We start from the raw sequence: 19,613 nt of genomic DNA, 5'->3' as shown, positions 1-19,613 counted from the left end.
CCAGACTATCCACTAGCACCTAAGATAGGGTAGATGGGGGAGATGCTGGCCAAGAGGTTTGCGGCTTTTTGGAGGGAAACAGAAGAGATTTCTCTCTACACACATACCACCACCACCACACACCCCGGGGGCTCCTGAGAAGGAGGGGTTGGGTCTAGTGCTTTTCCACATTCATGGAGAGGGTGGGTGATTAGGAGTGGAGAGGAGGGATGCCCTGAGACTGTTCTTTTGCAGAGACATTTGTTCCCCATCTCTACCACTGACAGAGGACTCTGGGGTGGGGGATGGGGAGCCCAAATGTGCCAGTTCAGCAGGCCACAGACCTTTGAGGCAACCCCCTTTTCCTGCAGCTCAGAGAGAAAGGAAAGGGCAGGGGATGGAGAGAGGGTATGATGAGGGGAGCTTCCTAAAGACCCACAGGGTGCACAGGATGGGGGTTGGGGGGACCCAGGCTCACATCTCTGCTTTGCGCACTAGAGGCAGCAGAGCTGCAGAGAGAGGGCGGCACCACGCTCTCCCCCTCCCCAAAGCAGAGTCTCAGTTGGGCTCTTAACTGGTTACAGGGGAGACCTGACATCTCTCACTCTGGGTCCAAAAGGGCCTCTGAGCTGGGAAGAAAGAGCCAGGAGAAGCTGTCAAGACCAGGGATGGCAGCCCATCCCAGTCCCCATTCCTTTCAGCAGTGGTGGGACTCACCCAGGAGCCTGGAGCTGGGCATTAGTCAAGCAGAGCTTGGTGCTAGGGGCTAAGGAGGAGAAGCCATGGCGGGGAGGGGGCTGGGGTCTCCCACACAATTCCAGACAGGGCACAGGAGAGAAGGCAGTGCTAAATCTATCTTCCTGGAATGTGGGGCTTGCCTTTCACAAAGCCATCCAAGGAGTAGACATGAGGTGGTGGACCTGAGCTTTCCTCAGTGAACCGGCTCACAGTCTCACTGTCCCCGGTGCCCCCTACTGCTTTCTCGGAAGGCTGTGGTCTCCCATACCTGCTCTGCAGTCAGGCAGGAGTGCTCCTATAGAAAAGGGATGGGTAACTTGGACCTGCTTAATCCCATCCCCCACTTGCCAAAGCTCTTGCCACAGTCTTTCCCTCCACAAGAAAAAATCTAGCACAAAACTCCCCAAGCCAACCTTAAGCAACCCCGCATTGACTAAAGAAATGGGGAGAAGGGAGGCACTCAGAGCCCTGGGTTCCTACTGAAAGGGTCTTTACTCCGACTCTGGGGGCAGATAGCTCTCCGCCACCACATCTTGTTCTCATTCTGCGCCCCTGACATCAGCCGCCGCCGGAATCTCCTTGTTGTGCCTCCAACCCGTGGGGTGGGGGTTGGCGGGGGTTAGGACCTGGTCCCCACCCCCCATCATCTCCCTCAGGGTCAGTGAAAACGTCAGTCTCAAGGACCAGGTCGGGGCGGGGGTGGGGTGGGGTGGAGGAATTAGACCCTAGAATCCACTGCAAACTTTGGAACTGGGGCAGGAGGAAAACCCAGGAGATTGCGGTACCCCCTCCCCCGTACCCGCAGCTTCCTCCCCACCCCACCCCCCAAACTCGGAAACCAAACCCAGCTCGCTAACTGGCGGCGGGCGGAATAGAGCTCCCGGGCTCCCGAAGCTTCCCACATCTGGAGGATGACGACCCTCCCTTGCCCACATCTGGAGAGCATCCAGCTGCCAACCAATGGGGGCACGTCGCCTCTCTTTTCCTGGCCTGGATCCCAACCCATCAAGGAGGACTGAGGTGTGTGTACCGAGGTGGGGCTCGCCTGGGGTATCAGCCAAACCTGCTCCCGTCTCCGCTCCCACTCTAACACCCCCTCCCCTCCCTAGCAGCCCCCCTCTCATCTGTCCATCTTCCAAGCTCACTTCTCCGACTCACCTGGCTTTTGGTTCCCTCAGGCGGTGGCCCGCCCCCCTGCGGACCCCCTAGCCCGGCCGTCTTGCCCCGGAGGATATGGGTTACAGACCGTGCGGAGACACCAGCTCCGCGGGCGGCTGTCCTGGCTCAAGTAGAAGAAAACCACCGGGGCCAGTGCAGGGTACGGCAGCCCCTCCGCCTCGGAGTCCGCGCTGCCGGGGTCCTTCTCCGCCGACCCCGGCCCCGGCCGGTCCCTGGCCCCCGACAGGTCGTTGAGCCGCATGAAGCTCCGGGGCTGTCCTGACTCCTCGGCGCCCGCTCCATCCTCCTCCTCGTCCATCCTCTGGCCAGCCGGGGCCCCGGGAGGTTTCGAGAGGGGCTAGCGGCGCCCCTCAGAAAAGGTGTCCTCACGCAAGCGGGGGGCCCCGGCGGGGGCGCATCTGGGGGGCTCTAGGGCGCAGGCTGAGCCCCCGGGAGGGCCAGTTCAGCCCAGATCCCCCTGCCCGCAGGGGCATGCTGCCCGCCGGGCGCAGGGTCGAAGGGAAGCCCCGCCTGGCGCGAGTCCCGCTTCCCCAGTGCTTTTAGGGCCCCCCGGGCCAGCCGGCCGGCTTCCCCTCACTTTGTTCTGGCTTCTTCGCTTCGCGCCCAGGCTCCGGTCGCCAGATTCGGCGCTACCTTCGGCGAAGCGGCCCCAAGAGGGAGAGAGAGAAGAGGGCTGGAGGGGGGGCTCCGAGGAGGGGTGCCCCCTCTTCCCGCGGCGCAGCTGGAGCAGGATCTAAGGGGTCAGCATCGTCCCGGCTCCGCGCCAGCGGCGGCGGGGGAGGGGAGGAGGAATCTCTTTGGGGGTGGGTTTGGAGGGGGTGGGGGGCGGCTCCTTCCTCCTCCCGGCGGCCGGCTCCCGGTCCAGGAGGGGCGGGGAGGTGACGAGGGGCCGTCCCAGGCGGGGGTGGAGGCGGAGATGCCGCCGCCGCAGCCGCCGCGGTGGCTGCTGCTGCCGTAGCTGTCGCCGGCGCCACTGCCTCCTCCTCCGGCCGAGACGCGGAGAGAGCAAGCGAAAGCGGCGGCGAGGAGCCGGGCGCACACCACAGCTGGATCCCTCACTCCAACTTCAAGCCTCGGCCCCGCCTCTCCCCAGCCAGCCTCGCAGCCAATGACCGCGCGCCGCCGGCCCCGAGCCGCACGTCCATTGGCCGGTCGGCGTGGCAGTGAGGGCGGGGGTGCCGGGGAGAGAGCCACAGCTGGAATCCGGTTCCCACCCCAAAGCCCGGGACCGCCCCTCTCCCCTCCTCTTGCCCCTGGTGTTAGCTCCCGAAGACCGGAGCCAATTAGACAGCTACCCAGGCCGAACCCACTTTCCTATTGGCCGCTAAGGGCTCTGGGACTCTTCTGGAGGGAGCCCCAGGGACTCAGAAGTATTTGGAGTGGGGTCCTGGGATATCGCCGCGGGCCCCGGGGCATCCTTTGTCCAAGACCCCAGAATTGGACCGCAAATGGAGGGCGGGGCTCAGCTCTGGGAGGGCCTGGTGCAGAAGGAAGCGGACGGCCCGGAGTGAGGGGTGTGACCAGGGTCCTAGAGCAAAACCTTGGTTAATCTTTCATCCCGGAGTTGAGCCTGGGAGCAGGACTGAGGAAGGGGCGAGCGGAGCGGGAAGTCCGGGGGATAGGACTTCAGGCTGGGAGGGCGCTAGTCTTAGGGAAACGGGCGGAGCCAAGGAAAGGTTGAAGCAGGCAGGGTCTGGGCGTGGTCTCTACCAACCTCTTGGGCTTGTTGGTCCTCCTCCCAGGTCCACTTTTGCTACTTTGACCCTAATCTCCTAACCCTAACCTGCTGACCTTGATCTCATGTTGACACTCCCGAGCTTCCGGAGAGGGCTTCGTGCTTGAACACATGGCCCCAGGCAGGTCACAATGGACCCAGAGCCCAGATCTCTAAGAGCAACTGCAGAGAAAGGGGATTTTCCTGCCAAGGGACTTGCAGGGGTCTCCAGTGTGTGAGAAGCGGTGGAAGCATAGAACTGGGCTTTGCCGACTCTTAACCTGCAATTTCACGAAGCCTGCATTCAGTGCCTCAGTTTCTCCTTCCCAAGTTCCAATATGCCTGTCTGCAGGAAAGCAGATTGGCAGGGCTACTCTCCTCACACATTTCCACCTTACCCCGAGCAGGTCCTCGAGGGTTTGCTGCTACTCAACGCTCACGCACACGGGCGCAGACCGCGGCCCTCATCCCGCCTCTCCCTCCTGAATCCTCCGGCTCTGTCGGCCCCAGGTCCCTCTCTCCCGCAGGGCTACCCCTAAAGGCGGTGTGTACCCTGGAACCGGGCTCTGGAGTGAAGTGGGGCGGAGAGGGCATCCAGGATTAAGACATCGGGAAGCGCTTTCCCACCTCTGCTGGAGGTAGACACTGCGCAACCAAGCAAATCAGTTAGTTCTCTGGAGACTTCAGGGCCGCTTACGTGCCACCGCCGAGAGGCAGAGGAATGGACTGGATGACCTTCCTACACCCGCCATCCCCCCGCTCTCACCCCGACTCCCTGGCGTTTTTCGCTCTCCCAAGGCTGCGTCACCCACGCCTCCTGCCGAGTTGGGTGGGTGTCTCAGCTCCCTCCCAGGCGGGTTTCAGGGAATGCAGTGGGGAGGGCAGAGCAGTTGCTGCCTCCCAGGTTGCCCTTTCGCCGAATCCGGCACCTAGTTGTGCAAATAAGCCCGGGCTTTTTGCATTTCATGCTAATGAGCAGATCCCTGAAGAAGTGCCTTTCTCTCCTGGCGGGAGTCTCTGTTCTCATTTCGGCTTGCGCCCAGCGCCAGTCTTGAACTCTCAGTGGTCTTCTGGGAGAGGGGACTATTTATTACAGTATGCCCTCAGAGCCTGACACCTTTTTCCCTCAGAGCCTGACACCTTTTTCCCTATCAGCAGTCGACCGAGTTGGCTTGCCCTTCCCAGACAAGATCAGGGAAAGAGGCCCCACTCTATTCACCACCCCCCCCCCAACCTTAACAAAGAAAATGAAGCCAGAAAGGCTTGCCTAGTCCAATGGTCAGGTTTCCTGAGGGTCAACAGACCACACACCTTTATCCAGCACCCAGACCATCCTCTAACTCTTTTCTCTGGGTTGAACTTTGTTCTAGAACATATCCATAAAGGGGGGCAGATAACATGCACCATCAGGGCAAATCATCCCTGAGCTTGGGGCCACCTAAGGCATCCAGACTCCTCTGCAGGACACCAGGGGACTCTGACATCCTTATCAGAGATGCTCACTGTTGGTCTGAGTGCAGGAGGTAAGGAGGGAGGCAGGACCCACAAAGAAGGCAAAGGAAGCCATGAAATCATCTTTAACTCCAAAGCCTCAGCTCTGACATTACCTCCTCAGGGTGGCCTTCTTTCAGCAAGTATTTAGTAAGTATTATAGTACCTACTAAGTGCCAAAGTGCTGAGGACACAGTACTGGGTCAGGCCAGAGTCTGTAATCTCAGAGGACTTAGCCCAGCCTGGGTTTATGTCTCTATTTATGGCAATGAAATGGTTGTATTCCCCTCTAGGTTCTATGTTCCTTGAAGGCAGGGGCTATGTCCATTTTGCTCATCATTTTGGTGACACATAGTAAGTAGGTGCTTAATAAATCTGTTAGATGAATAAATAACCTCAGGCAGACAAGGGGAATGGGAGGGATAAGAAATTCCTTTCTCTGGGTCTCAGCTGATCTGTGTCTAAAACCTCCTCTGCTTTTAGAGGAGAACCCCCATATAGACCCTGCTCCACCAGCCCTTTCAGCCCACTCCCATTTACACCTCTGCCAAGTCTGGATGGCTCCCTCAGAACTGAGAGAATCTTCCCATTGGTGATGCTCTCTGCCCAGCAATGAAACACTGTCCCACTTAGTCACCTCACAGCCTTGGGAGTTGGTGGCTGTGTGGGTGCTGGGAACTGGGTGGTATTTTTCAGATAAGGAAACTGAGGCTCCAGGAAATGATGGAATTACTTAAATGACTACCCAAACTACAAGGCCCTGTCTCCAATGGCCCTGGCCCACAGCTCCTCCAGGACAGTCCTACTGGCAGAACAAGGAGTATACTCAAGAGGGACCAGAAAAGGAAAAGAGAGGCTGAAGACTTAAAACCCCACATTTGAGCAAGACTTAGGCTCAGTTGTGCCCTCTTTAGAAAATGCAAGCACTCCTAAGAGAACTAACGCTTTAAGGCCCTAACTCTCCTCAGAACTCATTTACCAACTCCCATTGTCAGGTGTGGGCTTCCTGATCACTCAGTTTGTAAAGAATCCACCCTGGTTCGATTCCTGGGTCACGAAGATCCACTGGAGAAGGGATAGGCTACCCACTCCAAGATTCTCGGGCTTCCCATGTGGCTCAGCTGGTAAAGAATCCGCCCACAATGCGGGAGACCTGGGTTTGATCTCTGGTTTGGGAAGATCCCCTGGAGAAGGGAAAGGCTACCTACTCCTGTATTCTGGCCTGGAGAATTCCACGAATGGGGTCACAAAGAGTCAGACACAACTGAGTGACTTTCACTTTCACTTTTATTGTCAGGTGCATGCCTGATATCAGAGCAAGGAAAAGAGGTGAGATGAGAAAGAAGACTGGATAAAGGGGCACTGTTGTTGGTGGCGAGTTGCTGAGGTGTGTCCAACTCTTTGGGGACCCTATGGATTGTAGCCTGCCAGGCTTCTCTGTCCGTGGGATTTCCCAGGCAAGAATACTGGAGTGGGTTGCCATTTCCTTCTCCAGGGGATCTTCCCAATCCAGGGGTCGAACCTGACTCTCCTGCATTGCAGGCAGATTCTCTACTGCCTATCCACCACAGAAGTCTGGATGGAGGGGCAGAAAACACCAAATGACTCTCCTTTATAGCTAGACTTCCTGGGGGAAGAGGAAGCCTTAGTAGCCTTTATTGTATGCCAAAGACCCCAGAAAGAATGAGATGTGTTGGATGCTTTCAGGCCAGTTTTCTTACCCTCTCTGGGTCTTGAACAACTATTCGTATGAAGCAGAAGATACCTACCTTGCCATCTCATTCATGAGAGTCAGTGGGACAACTGAGTTAAGAGGGCTTTGCGAACTGCCTAGACATTTTCAAAGCCAGGGCTGGGGCTGAAAAAAAAAGGCTACCTGTGCTTTACCATACTCCACCCCTCCCTCCTTGGGCTTCCCTTGTAGCTCAATTGGTAAAGAATCCGCCTATAATGCAGGAGACCCGGGTTCGATTCCTGGGTTGGGAAGATCCCTTGGAGAAGGAAATGGCAACCTACTCCAGTATTCTTGCCTGGAGAATCCCATGGACTGTAGCCTGCCAGGCTCCTCTGTCCATGGGGTCGCAACAGTTGGTCATGACTTAGCGACTAAACCACCACCCTCCCTCCTCATTGCACCCCAGACCAGGTTCTGCTTGTCCAGACTTCCTGGCCAGGGTGAACAGGCTTCAGCCAGAAAGGGCTAGCTGACCTTGTTGGCTGGAGCCCTAATCCTCTCCAGATCGGCCGGTGGCAAGCCACCGGCCCATCTGCCCATACCCAGGTCCCAGTGACCATTTGTGGCTGTGATTAACAGTGTGCAAGGGGTGGCGATGGTCCTGAGCAGAACTTGAAGTGATTTACTTCAGTCTCCCAGCCCCTTCCAGCTCCACTCCTCCCCTCTGCTGACATCCCCACAAGCAGTGGCCCCATTCAGATCTTATCTCTAGCACCCTCTCCTGGCTCTCTGTACTGCCTGGCTCTGGGATTACAAGGGTACCTAGGCTCATCAGATCCCCAAAGGGCTGAGGGTTGAGGTGCAGCCCCATTACTCTGTACTTGCCCTTTCCAAAGAATGCTTCTAGTCCCTTCTCCCTGGAGGAAAACTAGATGGGGTTTCTAGGACCTGTGAAGGTGTTGGTGCCAAGGATGAATCTTGTGAACATCTCCCAACACTGAGGGAACAGAAGGCAATCACAGGCAGGGAGAGGTTGTCCCTGCAGCAGGAAGTACTCCGGTTTGGAGAAGGACTTCCAACCCAACAGATGCTTCAAGTGAAAGAAAAGTCTTTCCCTGGACTGACATATATGAAATCAGGGGGATGGACAATACAACTTTCTGTGGGAAGGCTGGGAGCTGGATAGATACCCCAAAAGAAATGTCCGTGGTCCTGATAATAGCAGCTCCTATAATGGACCAGAAAATATGCAAATTCCATGAAAAATAAAAGCTCCTATGAAGCATCCCACTTCCCCAGCTTAAAATTGGAGGAGACAATGGGAAGGACCAGAAAATATGCAAATTCCATGAAAAATAAAAGCTCATATGGGCATCTCCAGCTTAAAATTGGAGGAAACAACGGGAAGAGAGGCAGTGCGCCCTTTCTTAACCCTGTCTGAGGGCAAGGACTGGTCTTTCTCCTCTTGTGTGCAAGTCCACACACCACCCTCATCCCTGATGAGCATTACCAGTCCCCTGACCTCAGCTTCACTCAGGTTGCAATACCATGGAGGGGGGTAGAGTCAGTCTGGTGAACTTTAAAGGTAAAAGAGGAATCCAAGAATGCAGGGGGGTCATCTAGGGGCTCCCAGAAAAAGGGACCCTGGGCTGCTGGTTCCCATGCTGGAGCCCGAGGCCCCTCTCTCACAAGCAAGGCTGAGGCCCAGAGGTTACCGCGGGACGCTGTTAGGTTTATTCCAGGGTGAGTGGGTGCTCAGGGGGGAGCAGCAAGGATGGCCGAGGTCACCTGTTGACATGGTGCCCGGGGGTGGCCAAAGGTTCTGCAGGGCCCTGCAGGGCCTGAGTCTCTGGTTGGTTGGGAAGCTCCACCTTCTGCCCCAGCCCAAGGTAGGGGAGGCAGTCACTGATGGAGCAGTTTCCGTAGTTCGCAGGGGTCGGTGATGGGCATCGAGCAGGCCTGATTCTCACACACATAGGCAGTGGCCCGGTCTTCTAGCCGCCGAAGGGTATTCAGGAAGGGCAGCTGGCGGGACAGGAAGCTCGAGGGGTCCCCATCAGCCAGAATCAGCACCTGGGAGAGCAGCAGAGAGAGTCACCTGGGGCCACGCAAACACCCGCAGGACCCACTGGTGGGTTTCTTCCCCAAGCCTTCAGAGGAGCCAGAGATGCCGGGGAGCTGAGGAAGTGAGGGTCCCGGGCAGGGGAGGCCGAGAGTGGGGCTGGGCTCAGAGACCAAACCTTGTTAGGGATGTAGATGGAGTGGACACACTGCAACAGAGCCTTGGTATCCTTAGCCTGGGGGTCTCCACAGATCACAATCTAGCCAGAACAGAAAGGTAACTCCAGTGACTGATGCAAAGAGGCTGGATCCAGACCGAAGAGGCCCTCCCCATCCCCCTGCCACCCATCCTATATGCCTGAGAAGAAATGGGGACTCAGCATCCCCCAGATCAGTTGCCAGGAGGCTGCATCAGATTCACTGCTCAGCAGGTGAGAACATGTACACATACACACACACACACAAATGAGAATACACTAAGTGGCAGGGTCATATGTAGCGATAGATACACGGGGACATGCACACACGGTCAGAGACACCAGCACACACACATAAGACGTGATACACGGGAAGACACACAGAAACACAGACAGCCACACACAGGGAGACACAGAGTCATCACATATACACAGAGCAGATGCCCACAGAGAGGCAGACCCAGATACACATACACACATAAACACACACAGAGGCACAGATATACAGGCAAACATACAAATATAAGCAGGCAAAACTAAACATGGGGCATACGCATACAACCAGGCAATCGTGTACTGGTGATCACTCACCCCAGCATGCACCGAAAGGCAGGCACACAGTCACACACCTCCAGAGTTATGCAAATCCAGATGCACACACACAGCAATCACACACATAGGTACATACAGTCAGAGGAATATACCTGCACACACTGCACTGCTGACCCAACTATACCGACACACAGAGGCACACAGACACACATTTCAGCAACCACAGGGATCCATATTTAACCCTCTCCTCTAAGAACCCTACTCATAGGAATTCACAAAGGCACCTGCTCATGATGGAGACCTGCCTCAGACACATTCAGACTCTCCTGCCTGAATAAAGCAGCCTTACAGACATTCCCTCGGAGACACACACGCACACAGGGCTACACACTCATGGACCTGAGCTCTGGGGACAGCCCCAGGAACTTCACTCCATGCCTCCACTGCAACCCCAGTCTCCCTTCCACCCTGGGTCCCAGCCCAAGGGCCCCACCTGCTTGAGGGTCTGCTGGTGGGCTGAGAGGGCACGGACCATCTCAGGCAATGCCACAGGGACACGGCGCATGCGCTCGGAGAAGGCGGTCAATAGGCACACACACTTGTCCATCCAGTCCTTGTGGCCCGTGAAACCATGCAGCCGAAGCAGGTTGTGGGCCGACACGGAGTTGGCACTGGGCTCTGCGCCATCCTGGTCTGCAGGGGACAGGGAGGGAGGGTCACTCGGTCCCAGGACCCTGGTCCAGGACTGTTGCCAGGATGGCAGGGGGATGGGGTGGAGTCCCTGCCCACTGGCTCCTGTCCCAGGTCTGAGAATGAATGCCAGGCCCAGCAGTAACTGGCCCTTTGCACCGTTACATGCTTCCTCAACTCCACCTGCCCAGACTGAGCTGTTGCCCCCCAGGGTCCTGCATCTCCTAACTGAAACCTCCACCCGGCCACCAACTGCCCCTCCTTCTGACTTCCCCACCTCCCACTTCTAATCCTCTGTGAATCTGCAGGGTCTGTGACCAGAAGAGATCCAACCTGACCACTTCTCCCATCTTGTACCTCTGCCTTGTCTGGACCTTCGCCATCACTTGCCTGGACTGAGCACCACTAATGGCTTCCTACCTGGCCTCCCTGTTTCCCCATCCCTCCTCTACCATTGGTCAGAGTGATACTCTGAGATCTAAACCAGAGCAGATTACAACCAACTCAAAACTCACCAGAGCCTTCTACTCCTTGCCACATTTGTAAGACCCTGCAGGGATCCGGCCCCCCGGGCATCCTCCGCTCATGCTGGCCTCTGCCCCTCTGCCCTCCAGGACACAAGCTGCGCATTCAGAGCCTCTCGGGGGCTGTTCCCTCCACCTGAAATCCTTCTCCTGCTCCTGCAGGACCACATGGCTCTATCTTGCCCTCCAGTCCTTGGTTAAATGACACCTGTACAGGTTTAATTTGACTTCCCTGCTGAGTTGGGCCCTACCATTGTTCTGTCAGGGCCCTTTCAGTCATTCAGTTAACATTTATTGAGTGCCTAATTACATACCAGACATGCAGGAGATCCTGGGTTTACAGCAGTGACAACACCCTGACCCCATGACACTTAAATCCGGGTGCTGTTAACAGACTAGATGCATCAGGTGATGCTAAATGCCACCGAGAAAAGTCAGGAACAGGGGACACAGTGGGTAGCTCCTACTTCTCCATGGCACTCACAATTTTAACTGTGCATTTGTGGTGCGATTTTGCTTTAAATAGGACTGTCTGTGCATTATCTCCCTTACTGCCTAGGAAGCCTTATGAGAGTAGGGATGAAGTTGGCCTTGTTTAGTCTATCTAGGCATGTCAGTTACTGTCACTAAGCATGTTCACAGACTAGCTACATTAATCTTCGTGTCAACCATGTAAGGAAAAGTCACCATTAGCTCCATTTTGCATATTAAGAATCTGAGGTTCTGAAATGTAGAGACCAATTCAAAGTCACTCAGTGCTAAAGGTGTAGGCCCAAGAGGGCCTGGGCTCTGCCCTTGCCAGCTCTTCACCACCACACTGCACTTACTCCTCCCCCAGGAAAAACCAAGCCCAGTTGGGTCCAGTACCCCAGGCCAGCTCTACACCCTCACTGACCGTCCTTCAGACGCAGCGGCAGGCCAGCCCCCAGCTCAGCCTCACTGCAGAAGTAGCCGCCGCCCCGGGAGTCCCAGAAGAGCCTGTCCTGCGTGTCCTGCAGCCGCAGAGCCCACTCGAGCCACGCACTCTCCTGCGAGGCCTCATACAAGTCCAGCAGGCCCCTCACCACGAAGGCGTAGTCCTCCAGAAAGCCCCAGCAGGGCGGGTTGCTAGGGGGACAGGCATTGGGGAGGGGACAGGCCAGGAAGAAAGGCACTTTCACAGAAGAGGCCCTTTTCACATGCTTTTATTTAACCCTCAAAATCTAGCTCTTGGGTAGGTCCTGTTAGCCCATTTCTCAGATGAGCAAATGGTCTCAAGGAAGGTAAGAGCTCACAGTAGGCAGAAAGCAGAACGAGGACTAGCACCTACCCAGAGGGGAGGAGAGGGGCAGAGAGAGGCCTGGGATGCCTAGGGAGGCAAGCCTTCCCAGGCTGCCCGGTACCCTACCTGTGTTCCACAGTCCCACCAGCGCCTGCATAGCAGGTCCGCATTAGGCGGCCACTGGCCACGTCAAACATGTGCCGCTTCAGGAACTTGGCACCATTGATGGCATAGTTGATCACCCTCTCCTGGCCCAGAACAGCCCCAGTCACAGCAAAGCCAGACACCATCAGTCCTGGAGGTAGGAGACACAGGTGGTTGTGACCCTGGCCGGGACCCTCCCGGTATGTCCATCCCAAACCCCCAAGCTCTGACATCTCCCTGGAGCAACAGGGCAAGTGCATAAGAGTTTAAGCTCCAGAGCCAGGCAGGGCTGGGCTCCTGTCTCTGTGTGACCTTGGTTGGATTACTGTAGGCTTCAATTCACTCATTTGTAAATTAAGGACAATAAACCTGACAAAGAAAAAATTAATATTCAGCAGGTGCCTGACATACATAAGGGCCCTTGTGAAGGGAATTCGATATACGGATCAGGCCTCAGACACACCACCTCACCGTTCCAGGCAGCCAGCATCTTGCTGTCCAAGTGCGGCTTCGGCCGATGTTTCCGGGCCTGGAAGAGCTTCTCGAGACCTGAATTGAGCAAGGTTCGTACGTTCTCCACGTCCAGGCCAAAGCGGGCGGCAGTCAGCTCCAGCGAATACCGGACGGTCAGCACGTTCTGGCCCTGCAGCTCCCCCTTGGGGTCCTGAGAAAGACAGCTCTTGTCCCAGCGAGTCCACTGGCCTGCGTGGTTTCAAGACCCCTCCTGTGATCTCAGCAGTCCTCACCTGACTGGGGCCGATGTTGCCAGCCTCCGTGAGCCCATAGTGCTTCATGAGGAGCTGGCCTGAGGTCAGAGGCTCGGTGGCACCCGGCACAGGCTCAGGGAGGAGTTGCTGGACCTCCTTGACAGTCCACACGTAGAAGGCGCCCTCTTTGGGCCGCATGCCCCGCTCCGGGGGGGAGTCTGCGTCCTCTGCACTATAGAAGCCTCCAGACTGTAGAGAGGGGAGAGTTGGCTAGCCCCTCCCTTCAGGGCAGTGGAGGCCCCGAGCCCTCCCGCAGCCAGGCCCGCCTGCCTCAGTGGACACACACCCGGTGACTCAGGTTCCGAGCAACGTATTGCAGGATACCTTTGGCCACTTCGGAGTAGAACTCGTCACCAGAGATCTGAGTGGGGAGGAAGGAGGCTGTAAGCAGAGGTCTCTAGGTACGAGGTGGGCAGTAAGTGTTCTCCCAGGGGGGCAGGGAGGGAGGCTGGGTAGTGGACATGAGACTGAATTAGGGGTGAAGCTAAGGGGGAGCCACAGGTCACCAGGAAGGCCCTGGAAGGGGCAGCCAAGAGCAGGTGCACAGGCTGGGTCTCCGCTCAGGGCTGGGGTCAGGGGTCACCTGGAAGGCTTGTGAATAGGCCACCGTGAGCTGTGCCTGGTCATATAGCATTTTCTCAAAGTGGGGGACGTGCCACTGGCGGTCCGTGGAGTAGCGGTGGAAGCCCTGTGCCAGGACAAACATGGGGCTGGAGGCTGACCCCAGCCACTGCCCCCACCCCGCTGCCGCCAGTCGCCCTCTCCAAGGAATGCCTGGGCCCCCCCATCACCTGCCCCACGTGGTCTCGGATACCCCCATTGGCCATCATCTTCAGGGTATGCAAGGCCATCTGCTGGGCCCGAGAACCGTCCTGGGTTAGCCGGTGGCTGAGCCAGTAGGAGAACAGAAAACTCAGGATCACTGCGGACACCAAGAACATGCAGGTTAGAGAACAGGAAGGCAGGGGGCCAAGATCTGGGTGATCAGGACTCTGGCCAGGCTAGGGTTAGGGGTTCACTCAACAGGCAGTCTCTCTGGATAGGCTAGGTCAACTCAGAGGACAGGTGGTAATCACCAAGGTCAGCATCAGAGAGAGTCCCTGCTAAGACCAAAAGTCAGAGCTTCACTAGATAGCTACTGATAGGCAGGATGGGGTTAGGCGGTCACTGACCAGATAGGAGAGTAGGAAGTTAATAATCAAGGCAGGAGTCAGAAGAGGTCACTGACAAGGGTAGGCTTTGGAAGGCCAGGCCAGGGCTGCAGCAAGCATGGGGCAGGGGGCATGGACCTGGTGTGGGGAACTTGGGGGCCTCGGCGAAGCCACCATACTCCTCATCATAGCCCTCATCCAGTTGCTGGAAGCAGCGGCTGTTCATGGTGGCAGCGGAAGGCGGCAGCTGGCGGTCACCCATACTGATCGCTGACCGAGCCAGCAGAGCGGTGGTGACCCGCTGACTGTTTTCTAGCAGGGTACTCTTGTTCTGTTTCCACTGTGGGAGGCAGGGGGCAGACCTGGAGGTCAGCATGGGGTGAGGACCCCTTGTTTCCCTCACCCTTGACCCCCGGCCCCCTCCATCCCCCAGGGCATACCCACCTGGTCCCGTATCCTCATCAACACCGTGCGGAAGCCAACTCGGGTCAAGCCATCCTCAGGGGGAAAATAGGTGCCCCCCACAAAGGGCTGTAGGTTGGGAGTCAACCACACACTCATGGGCCAGCCCCCGCCACTGCTGGTGGCCTGGCAGAGAGAGGGCAAGGGTGAGGGGAGCAGCCCCACGTACACGGGCAGCCACCCATCCAAGGGAAGACCACTCACCTGCACAAAGGTCATATACACCTTGTCCACATCAGGCCGCTCCTCCCGGTCCACCTTCACACTGACAAAGTCCTCACTGAGCAGGCGTCCAATCTCCTCGTTCTGGAAGGACTCCTCTTCCATCATGTGGCACCAGTGGCAGGTGGAGTACCCCACTGGTATGGGGCCACGACCAGTGACTGGTCAGAGAGGGGCAGCCAAAGGGCTCCAACTGGGCCTACAATGCCCTAGCATCTAGTTTCCTGGAAGGCCCCAGGCCCAAAGGACCCATCCCCTATCTACCACCACTCCCCTGCGCCCATCCCAGGAATGGTGGATGCAGTACCTGAAAGAAAAATTGGCTTGTTTTCTTTCTTGGCCTTGTCGAAGGCTTCCTGTCCCCAGGGGTACCTAAGGCCAGTAGAGTGGGGCATCACTCACTAGCTTGGGAGGGGGGCAGTAGGAAGATTGAGGGTCTAGCTGCCCCAGGAGGGCATCAGGAGAGGACTCACCAGTCCACAGGGTTGTAGGCATGTTGCAGGAGGTACGGTGACTTCTCATTGATCAGGCGGTTGGGGACCTTCTGGGGCGTGGACTGAGGGCAGTTAGTCCGGCTCCCCTTCCCTCCAGCAGGCATAGGCACCGAACTACTGACCGTTACACTTCGGTCCTTGTCCCGGGAGGAGCTACCCCTGGTGTGGGCAGGTGGGTCAGGCAGATCAGACCAGGAGTTTCCACTGCTTCCACCTACACCCAGCCCAGAGGCCCACCTGACCATCCCCCCACCCCCCATGCCCCGTGGTACCTCTCCCGGAACCCCCTGCTCCCAGCCCAACCCACCTTTCTGAACCACGGGGGAGACCGTGGCCTTTGTGTTCCCCCTTGTGTTTATGGGGGGGTGAAGAAAGGTGGCTCATTGGGGGCTCCCTGCCAGGTTAGTCTCCCCCAACCTCTCGACCTGGTGGTGGGAACGATGATGACTGTGAGGTCAGGGCGAGTCACAATGGGTGGAATGGTCTTTCAGGCTCCATTCTCTCCCCCTCACCGGGCCCCACCCAGGGTGACTGGGCTGGAGGTATCTCTGGCATGCCTGCCTGGGTATATGATCTGGGCAGGAAGGCTGCTGTGTGTAGGACTGGGCCAGGTGAGGGGCAAGGAGAAGAAATTCAAATGGCATCAGGGACTCCCTCACTCAATATTCATCCAGTGGGCACTTCTGGGGGGCCAGGTCCTGTGCCAGATCCCCATTACCCTCAGAGAATCAGTAACTGGGTCTGATCTCAGGGAGCTCGGCCTGGGAAGGGCAGGCCTAAGTAATGACAAGCCTTTGCAGCATCAAGCGCTGTGACAGGCCAGCCCAGAGTGCTGTCGGACAAGAACCCTTGGCCCAGCATTGGGGTTCAAGGAAGGCTTCCTGGAGAGTTCCTGCGGCAAGCGAGCCCTGCAGCTGGAGGGGAGGGAGAGAGGAGAGGATTACTGTCTGAGCCCGGTCGCAGGAGCTGGTCCTAGTCTGGGGGGGAAGGCAGGCATGGGGTGGGGAGGTGACCGGGCAGGCACAGGGGACCAGCGCCAGGACAACTGACCCCGGGGCTCCGCAGGCGCCGGGTGCTGAAGCGTGCCCCTCGCCCGCCCGTACCTGTAGCTCAAGGCGAGGACTGGCCCGGTCCCGAGCAGCAGGAAGCCGCGGCACCGTAAGGTCCGCGCGCCCAGCATGGCTGCTGGTGGCGGTCGGCCCCGACGCTGCGGACAGGAGGAGGGCGGGAGGGAAGCGGCGACGGGCAGGCCCATGCACCGAACCGGCCGGGGGAGTGTCTTCACCGATACGGCGGGCAGCAGGCTGGTCTCTGAGCGCCGCTCGGTGGCCGATCACGGGACTGCAGACCGTATACTGGGGGCTTGGGAGGACACAGGTCTGTGCAAAAAACTGGGTGGACCTAATTCAGGGCCTGTGGGGCGGTAACCCTCTTACGGAGAATATGGAGGCTGTGAGGATGCCAGGGCCGTGGAAAGCCAGAGCCTCCGTTCATTTTTTCCAACCCTTGCCCGTTTTACAAATGAGAAATGAGGTGAGAGGCAAAGGCGTGGCTTTTCCAGGCCATCCGAACTCGGAGCTTCGCCTTTGCTCTGCCCCCTCACCTGAAGGTCCTGCTCAAACCCCACCCCCTCAGGAAGCCTCTGAATAATAATAATGAACCAACTTTCAGGTGCTATCAGGTATTTTACGAGTCTCATTTGCTACCCTTCAGTTCAGTTCAGTCGCTCAGTCGTGTCCGACTCTTTGCAACCCCATGAATCGCAGCACACCAGGCCTCCCTGTCCATCACCAACTCCCAGAGTTTACCCAAACTCATGTCCATCTAGTTGGTGATGCCATCCAGCCATCTCATCCTCTGTCATCCCCTTTTCCTCCTGCCCCCAATCCCTCCCAGCATCAGGGTCTTTTCCAATGAGTCAGCTCTTCGCGTGAGGTGGCCAAAGTATTGGAGTTTCCGCTTCAGCATCAGTCCTTCCAATGAACACCCAGGACTGATCTCCTTTAGGATGGACTGGTTGGATCTCCTTGCAGTCCAAGGGACTCTCAAGAGTCTTCTCCAACACCACAGTTCAAAAGCATCAATTCTTCGGTGCTCAGCTTTCTGAACAGTCCAACTCTCACATCCATACATGACCACTGGAAAAACCATAGCCTTGACCAGACGGACCTTTGTTAGCAAAGAAATGTCTCTGCTTTTTAATATCTAGGTTGGTCATAACTTTCCTTCCAAGGAGTAAGTGTCTTTTAATTTCATGGCTGCAATCACCATCTGCAGTGATTTTGGGGCCAAAAAAATAAAGTCTGACACTGTTTCCCCATCTATTTGCCATGAAGTGATGGGACCAGATGCCATGATCTTAGTTTTCTGAATGTTGAGCTTTAAGCCAACTTTTTCACTCTCCTCTTTCACTTTCATCAAGAGGCTTTTTAGCCCTTCTTCACTTTCTGCCATAAGGGTGGTGTCATCTGCATATCTGAGGTTCTTGATATTTCTCCCCGCAATCTTGATTCCAGCTTGTACTTCTTCCAGCCCAGTGTTTCTCATGATGTACTCTGCATATAAGTTAAACAAGCAGGGTGACAATATACAGCCTTGATGCACTCCTTTTCCTATTTGGAACCAGTCTGTTGTTCCACGTCCAGTTCTAACTTGCTTCCTGACCTGCATATAGGTTACCTTAGTCAACATTTATTGAGTGCCCATGAGACACTATGCTAGGTACAACAGTGGGCAGAGAGAGCCCAGGTCATCCCATCCTTGTGTTACTCATAGTCTGATAAGGGAGGCAAAAACTAATCCAACAGCCATACAAATTAATGTACAACCACCCACTGTGAGACGTGCCATGACTAGGTACCACAAGGAAACTTGTCTGGTGGGAGAGAGGAGGGGGAAGGTCTTCCTAAGGAAATCACATTTGTGTAGCAGCTTTCGAAGAACAAGAGGATGCAATCTGGAAAGGACCTGGGGGAAGTGCTGGGGAAGCAGGAGGAACAGATGTGCAAAGGCCCTGTGGTACAGCAGTGAGTCAGGGCGGAGGTGCCGCAGAAGCACAGCTGTAGGACAGACAGCACAGGGAAGAGAGGTGCAGATGAGGTGGTGACGTTGAGGAGGAGGGCAGGGGCCAGGTTTTGAACTGTGAGCAGGAGTTTGGTTACTGATGAGAGCAGAAGGAAGCTGTGGAAGGGCTTTAGTCGAGGGAGTGACCTTGCATTTTGGAAAGGTCCCTCCAGCTTTCTGGTGGTGAATGGACTGTAAAGAGGCAAGAGTGGAAGCAGAAGGGTTCAAAGGCCATAGCAGGACCCAGCAGAGAGCTCTGGGAGGTCTGCACTAGGCAGAGGTGGAGATGGAGAGAAGGTGGTAGATTTGAGGTCAGCAGAAAAGGAAACATCATCAGGATTGTCTATGGGGGTGTGTGTCAAAAGTGAAGTGCAGAATGGGGCTGGTACTGAGAAGGCTGACACGGAGAGGCTCAAGCGGTTCTGTTTGGATGTGTTGGTTTGAGATGAACATGAGATGCATGTGTGAAGATGACAGGCTCAGGAACGCAGAGGAGGGGTTGGTGGGAGGGAGGAAGCAGAGTGGGTGTTCAGTGCAGAGACGGTGTGGGCACAGAAGAGATCACCCAGGTGACTCGGGCTCACACTTGGCCTTGACAAACTCAGAAGTAGACCCGTGAAAGACACAGAGTGTCATGGGAAAACCAGGAGAGGGTGTTGTCTCAAAGACAAAGGGACAGAGCTGCAGGGAGGGAGAGTCAGACTTCAGAGAAGCCGACTGGGCTGGGACAGAAAAAGGTCCAGTGGCTTCAGCAACATGGAGGCCATTGGTGAACATAGCAGATGTGTTCCAGGAAGTGAGACTGACAGTAGAAGCTTATTGGAGTGGGCTGAGGAGGGTGGGGAAAGAAGACATAGAGATGATAAGCACTTGATGTGAGGGGAATGATGGAAAGACACTCTCAAGATGGATGAGGTTAATTATGACAAATATCATGGGGAAGGATTCAGTTGAGAGCATTTGATGATGTGGAGGAGAGAGATCTCTGAGAAACTGGGATAGTGAGGTGATGGAAGTGTCAGCTGGTGGTAGACCCTGGTGTACATGCCTCCTGGAAGGAATGAGGTTAAGATCAGAGAACAGGAAGTCTGCCTTTAATGTGGAGGAATCTGGGATGATGACGAGCCCCAAAGTGTGACCAGATGTGACAGCAGCTGAGAGGTCAAGGGGTGGTGAGGTGAGGTCATCGTCTTGGATAGTGGAGTCATACAAGATTGAGCAAGATTTGGGTGAGAAGACCATGCATGAG

General features: G+C 56.3%; 2 protein-coding genes across 5 annotated transcripts in view; both read right to left on the bottom strand.

Annotated features, from left to right (window-relative positions):
* The window catches only part of CACNA1G (calcium voltage-gated channel subunit alpha1 G), a 62,108-nt gene extending 59,471 nt beyond the window's left edge, over nucleotides 1-2,637 (bottom strand). For both annotated transcript variants that reach the window (XM_065911046.1, XM_065911047.1), the window contains exon 1: nucleotides 1,953-2,637. In XM_065911046.1, the coding sequence (XP_065767118.1) occupies nucleotides 1,953-2,194 (242 nt within the window). In that variant the 5' untranslated portion in view covers nucleotides 2,195-2,637. The remainder of the gene's footprint in view (nucleotides 1-1,952) is intronic.
* Nucleotides 2,638-7,992: 5,355 nt separating this feature from the next.
* Nucleotides 7,993-16,519, bottom strand: SPATA20 (spermatogenesis associated 20). 3 transcript variants are annotated; one of them, XM_065910449.1, is made up of 18 exons: nucleotides 16,405-16,519; nucleotides 16,020-16,215; nucleotides 15,609-15,726; nucleotides 15,281-15,460; nucleotides 15,115-15,179; nucleotides 14,790-14,944; nucleotides 14,568-14,711; nucleotides 14,262-14,463; nucleotides 13,764-13,894; nucleotides 13,556-13,660; nucleotides 13,259-13,333; nucleotides 12,952-13,161; nucleotides 12,677-12,869; nucleotides 12,188-12,356; nucleotides 11,696-11,907; nucleotides 10,080-10,279; nucleotides 9,017-9,097; nucleotides 7,993-8,849 (listed from the first exon to the last, which is right to left on the bottom strand). In XM_065910449.1, the coding sequence occupies exons 3-18, from the start codon at nucleotides 15,683-15,685 to the stop codon at nucleotides 8,679-8,681; spliced, it is 2,370 nt and encodes a 789-aa protein (XP_065766521.1). In that variant the 5' UTR covers nucleotides 15,686-15,726; nucleotides 16,020-16,215; nucleotides 16,405-16,519; the 3' UTR covers nucleotides 7,993-8,678. The 3 variants fall into 3 exon arrangements, with proteins under 3 accessions (XP_065766521.1, XP_065766520.1, XP_065766522.1); XM_065910448.1 differs by having other exon boundaries at nucleotides 15,609-16,215; XM_065910450.1 differs by lacking the exons at nucleotides 15,609-15,726; nucleotides 16,020-16,215 and having other exon boundaries at nucleotides 16,405-16,514.
* Between the last annotated feature and the right edge of the window lie 3,094 nt (nucleotides 16,520-19,613).

The sequence above is a fragment of the Muntiacus reevesi genome, chromosome 18 (genome assembly GCF_963930625.1).
Source record: "Muntiacus reevesi chromosome 18, mMunRee1.1, whole genome shotgun sequence".
Lineage (NCBI taxonomy): Eukaryota > Metazoa > Chordata > Mammalia > Artiodactyla > Cervidae > Muntiacus > Muntiacus reevesi.
This window is presented reverse-complemented; position numbering and strand designations above follow the sequence as displayed.

What these genes read in the sequence shown, in the direction of transcription:
- SPATA20 (XM_065910448.1), bottom strand. Translation starts at nt 15,685, where the DNA reads ATGAGCCACCTTTCTTCACCCCCCCATAAACACAAGGGGGAACACAAA. An exon ending in TCCGAGACCACGTGGGGCAG is followed by an intron (nt 13,661 to 13,763) that starts GTGATGGGGGGG and finishes GTCCTGGCACAG; the next exon opens with GGCTTCCACCGCTACTCCAC. An exon ending in GCCGCTGCGTCTGAAGGACG is followed by an intron (nt 10,280 to 11,695) that starts GTCAGTGAGGGT and finishes TGTCCCCTGCAG; the next exon opens with ACCAGGATGGCGCAGAGCCC.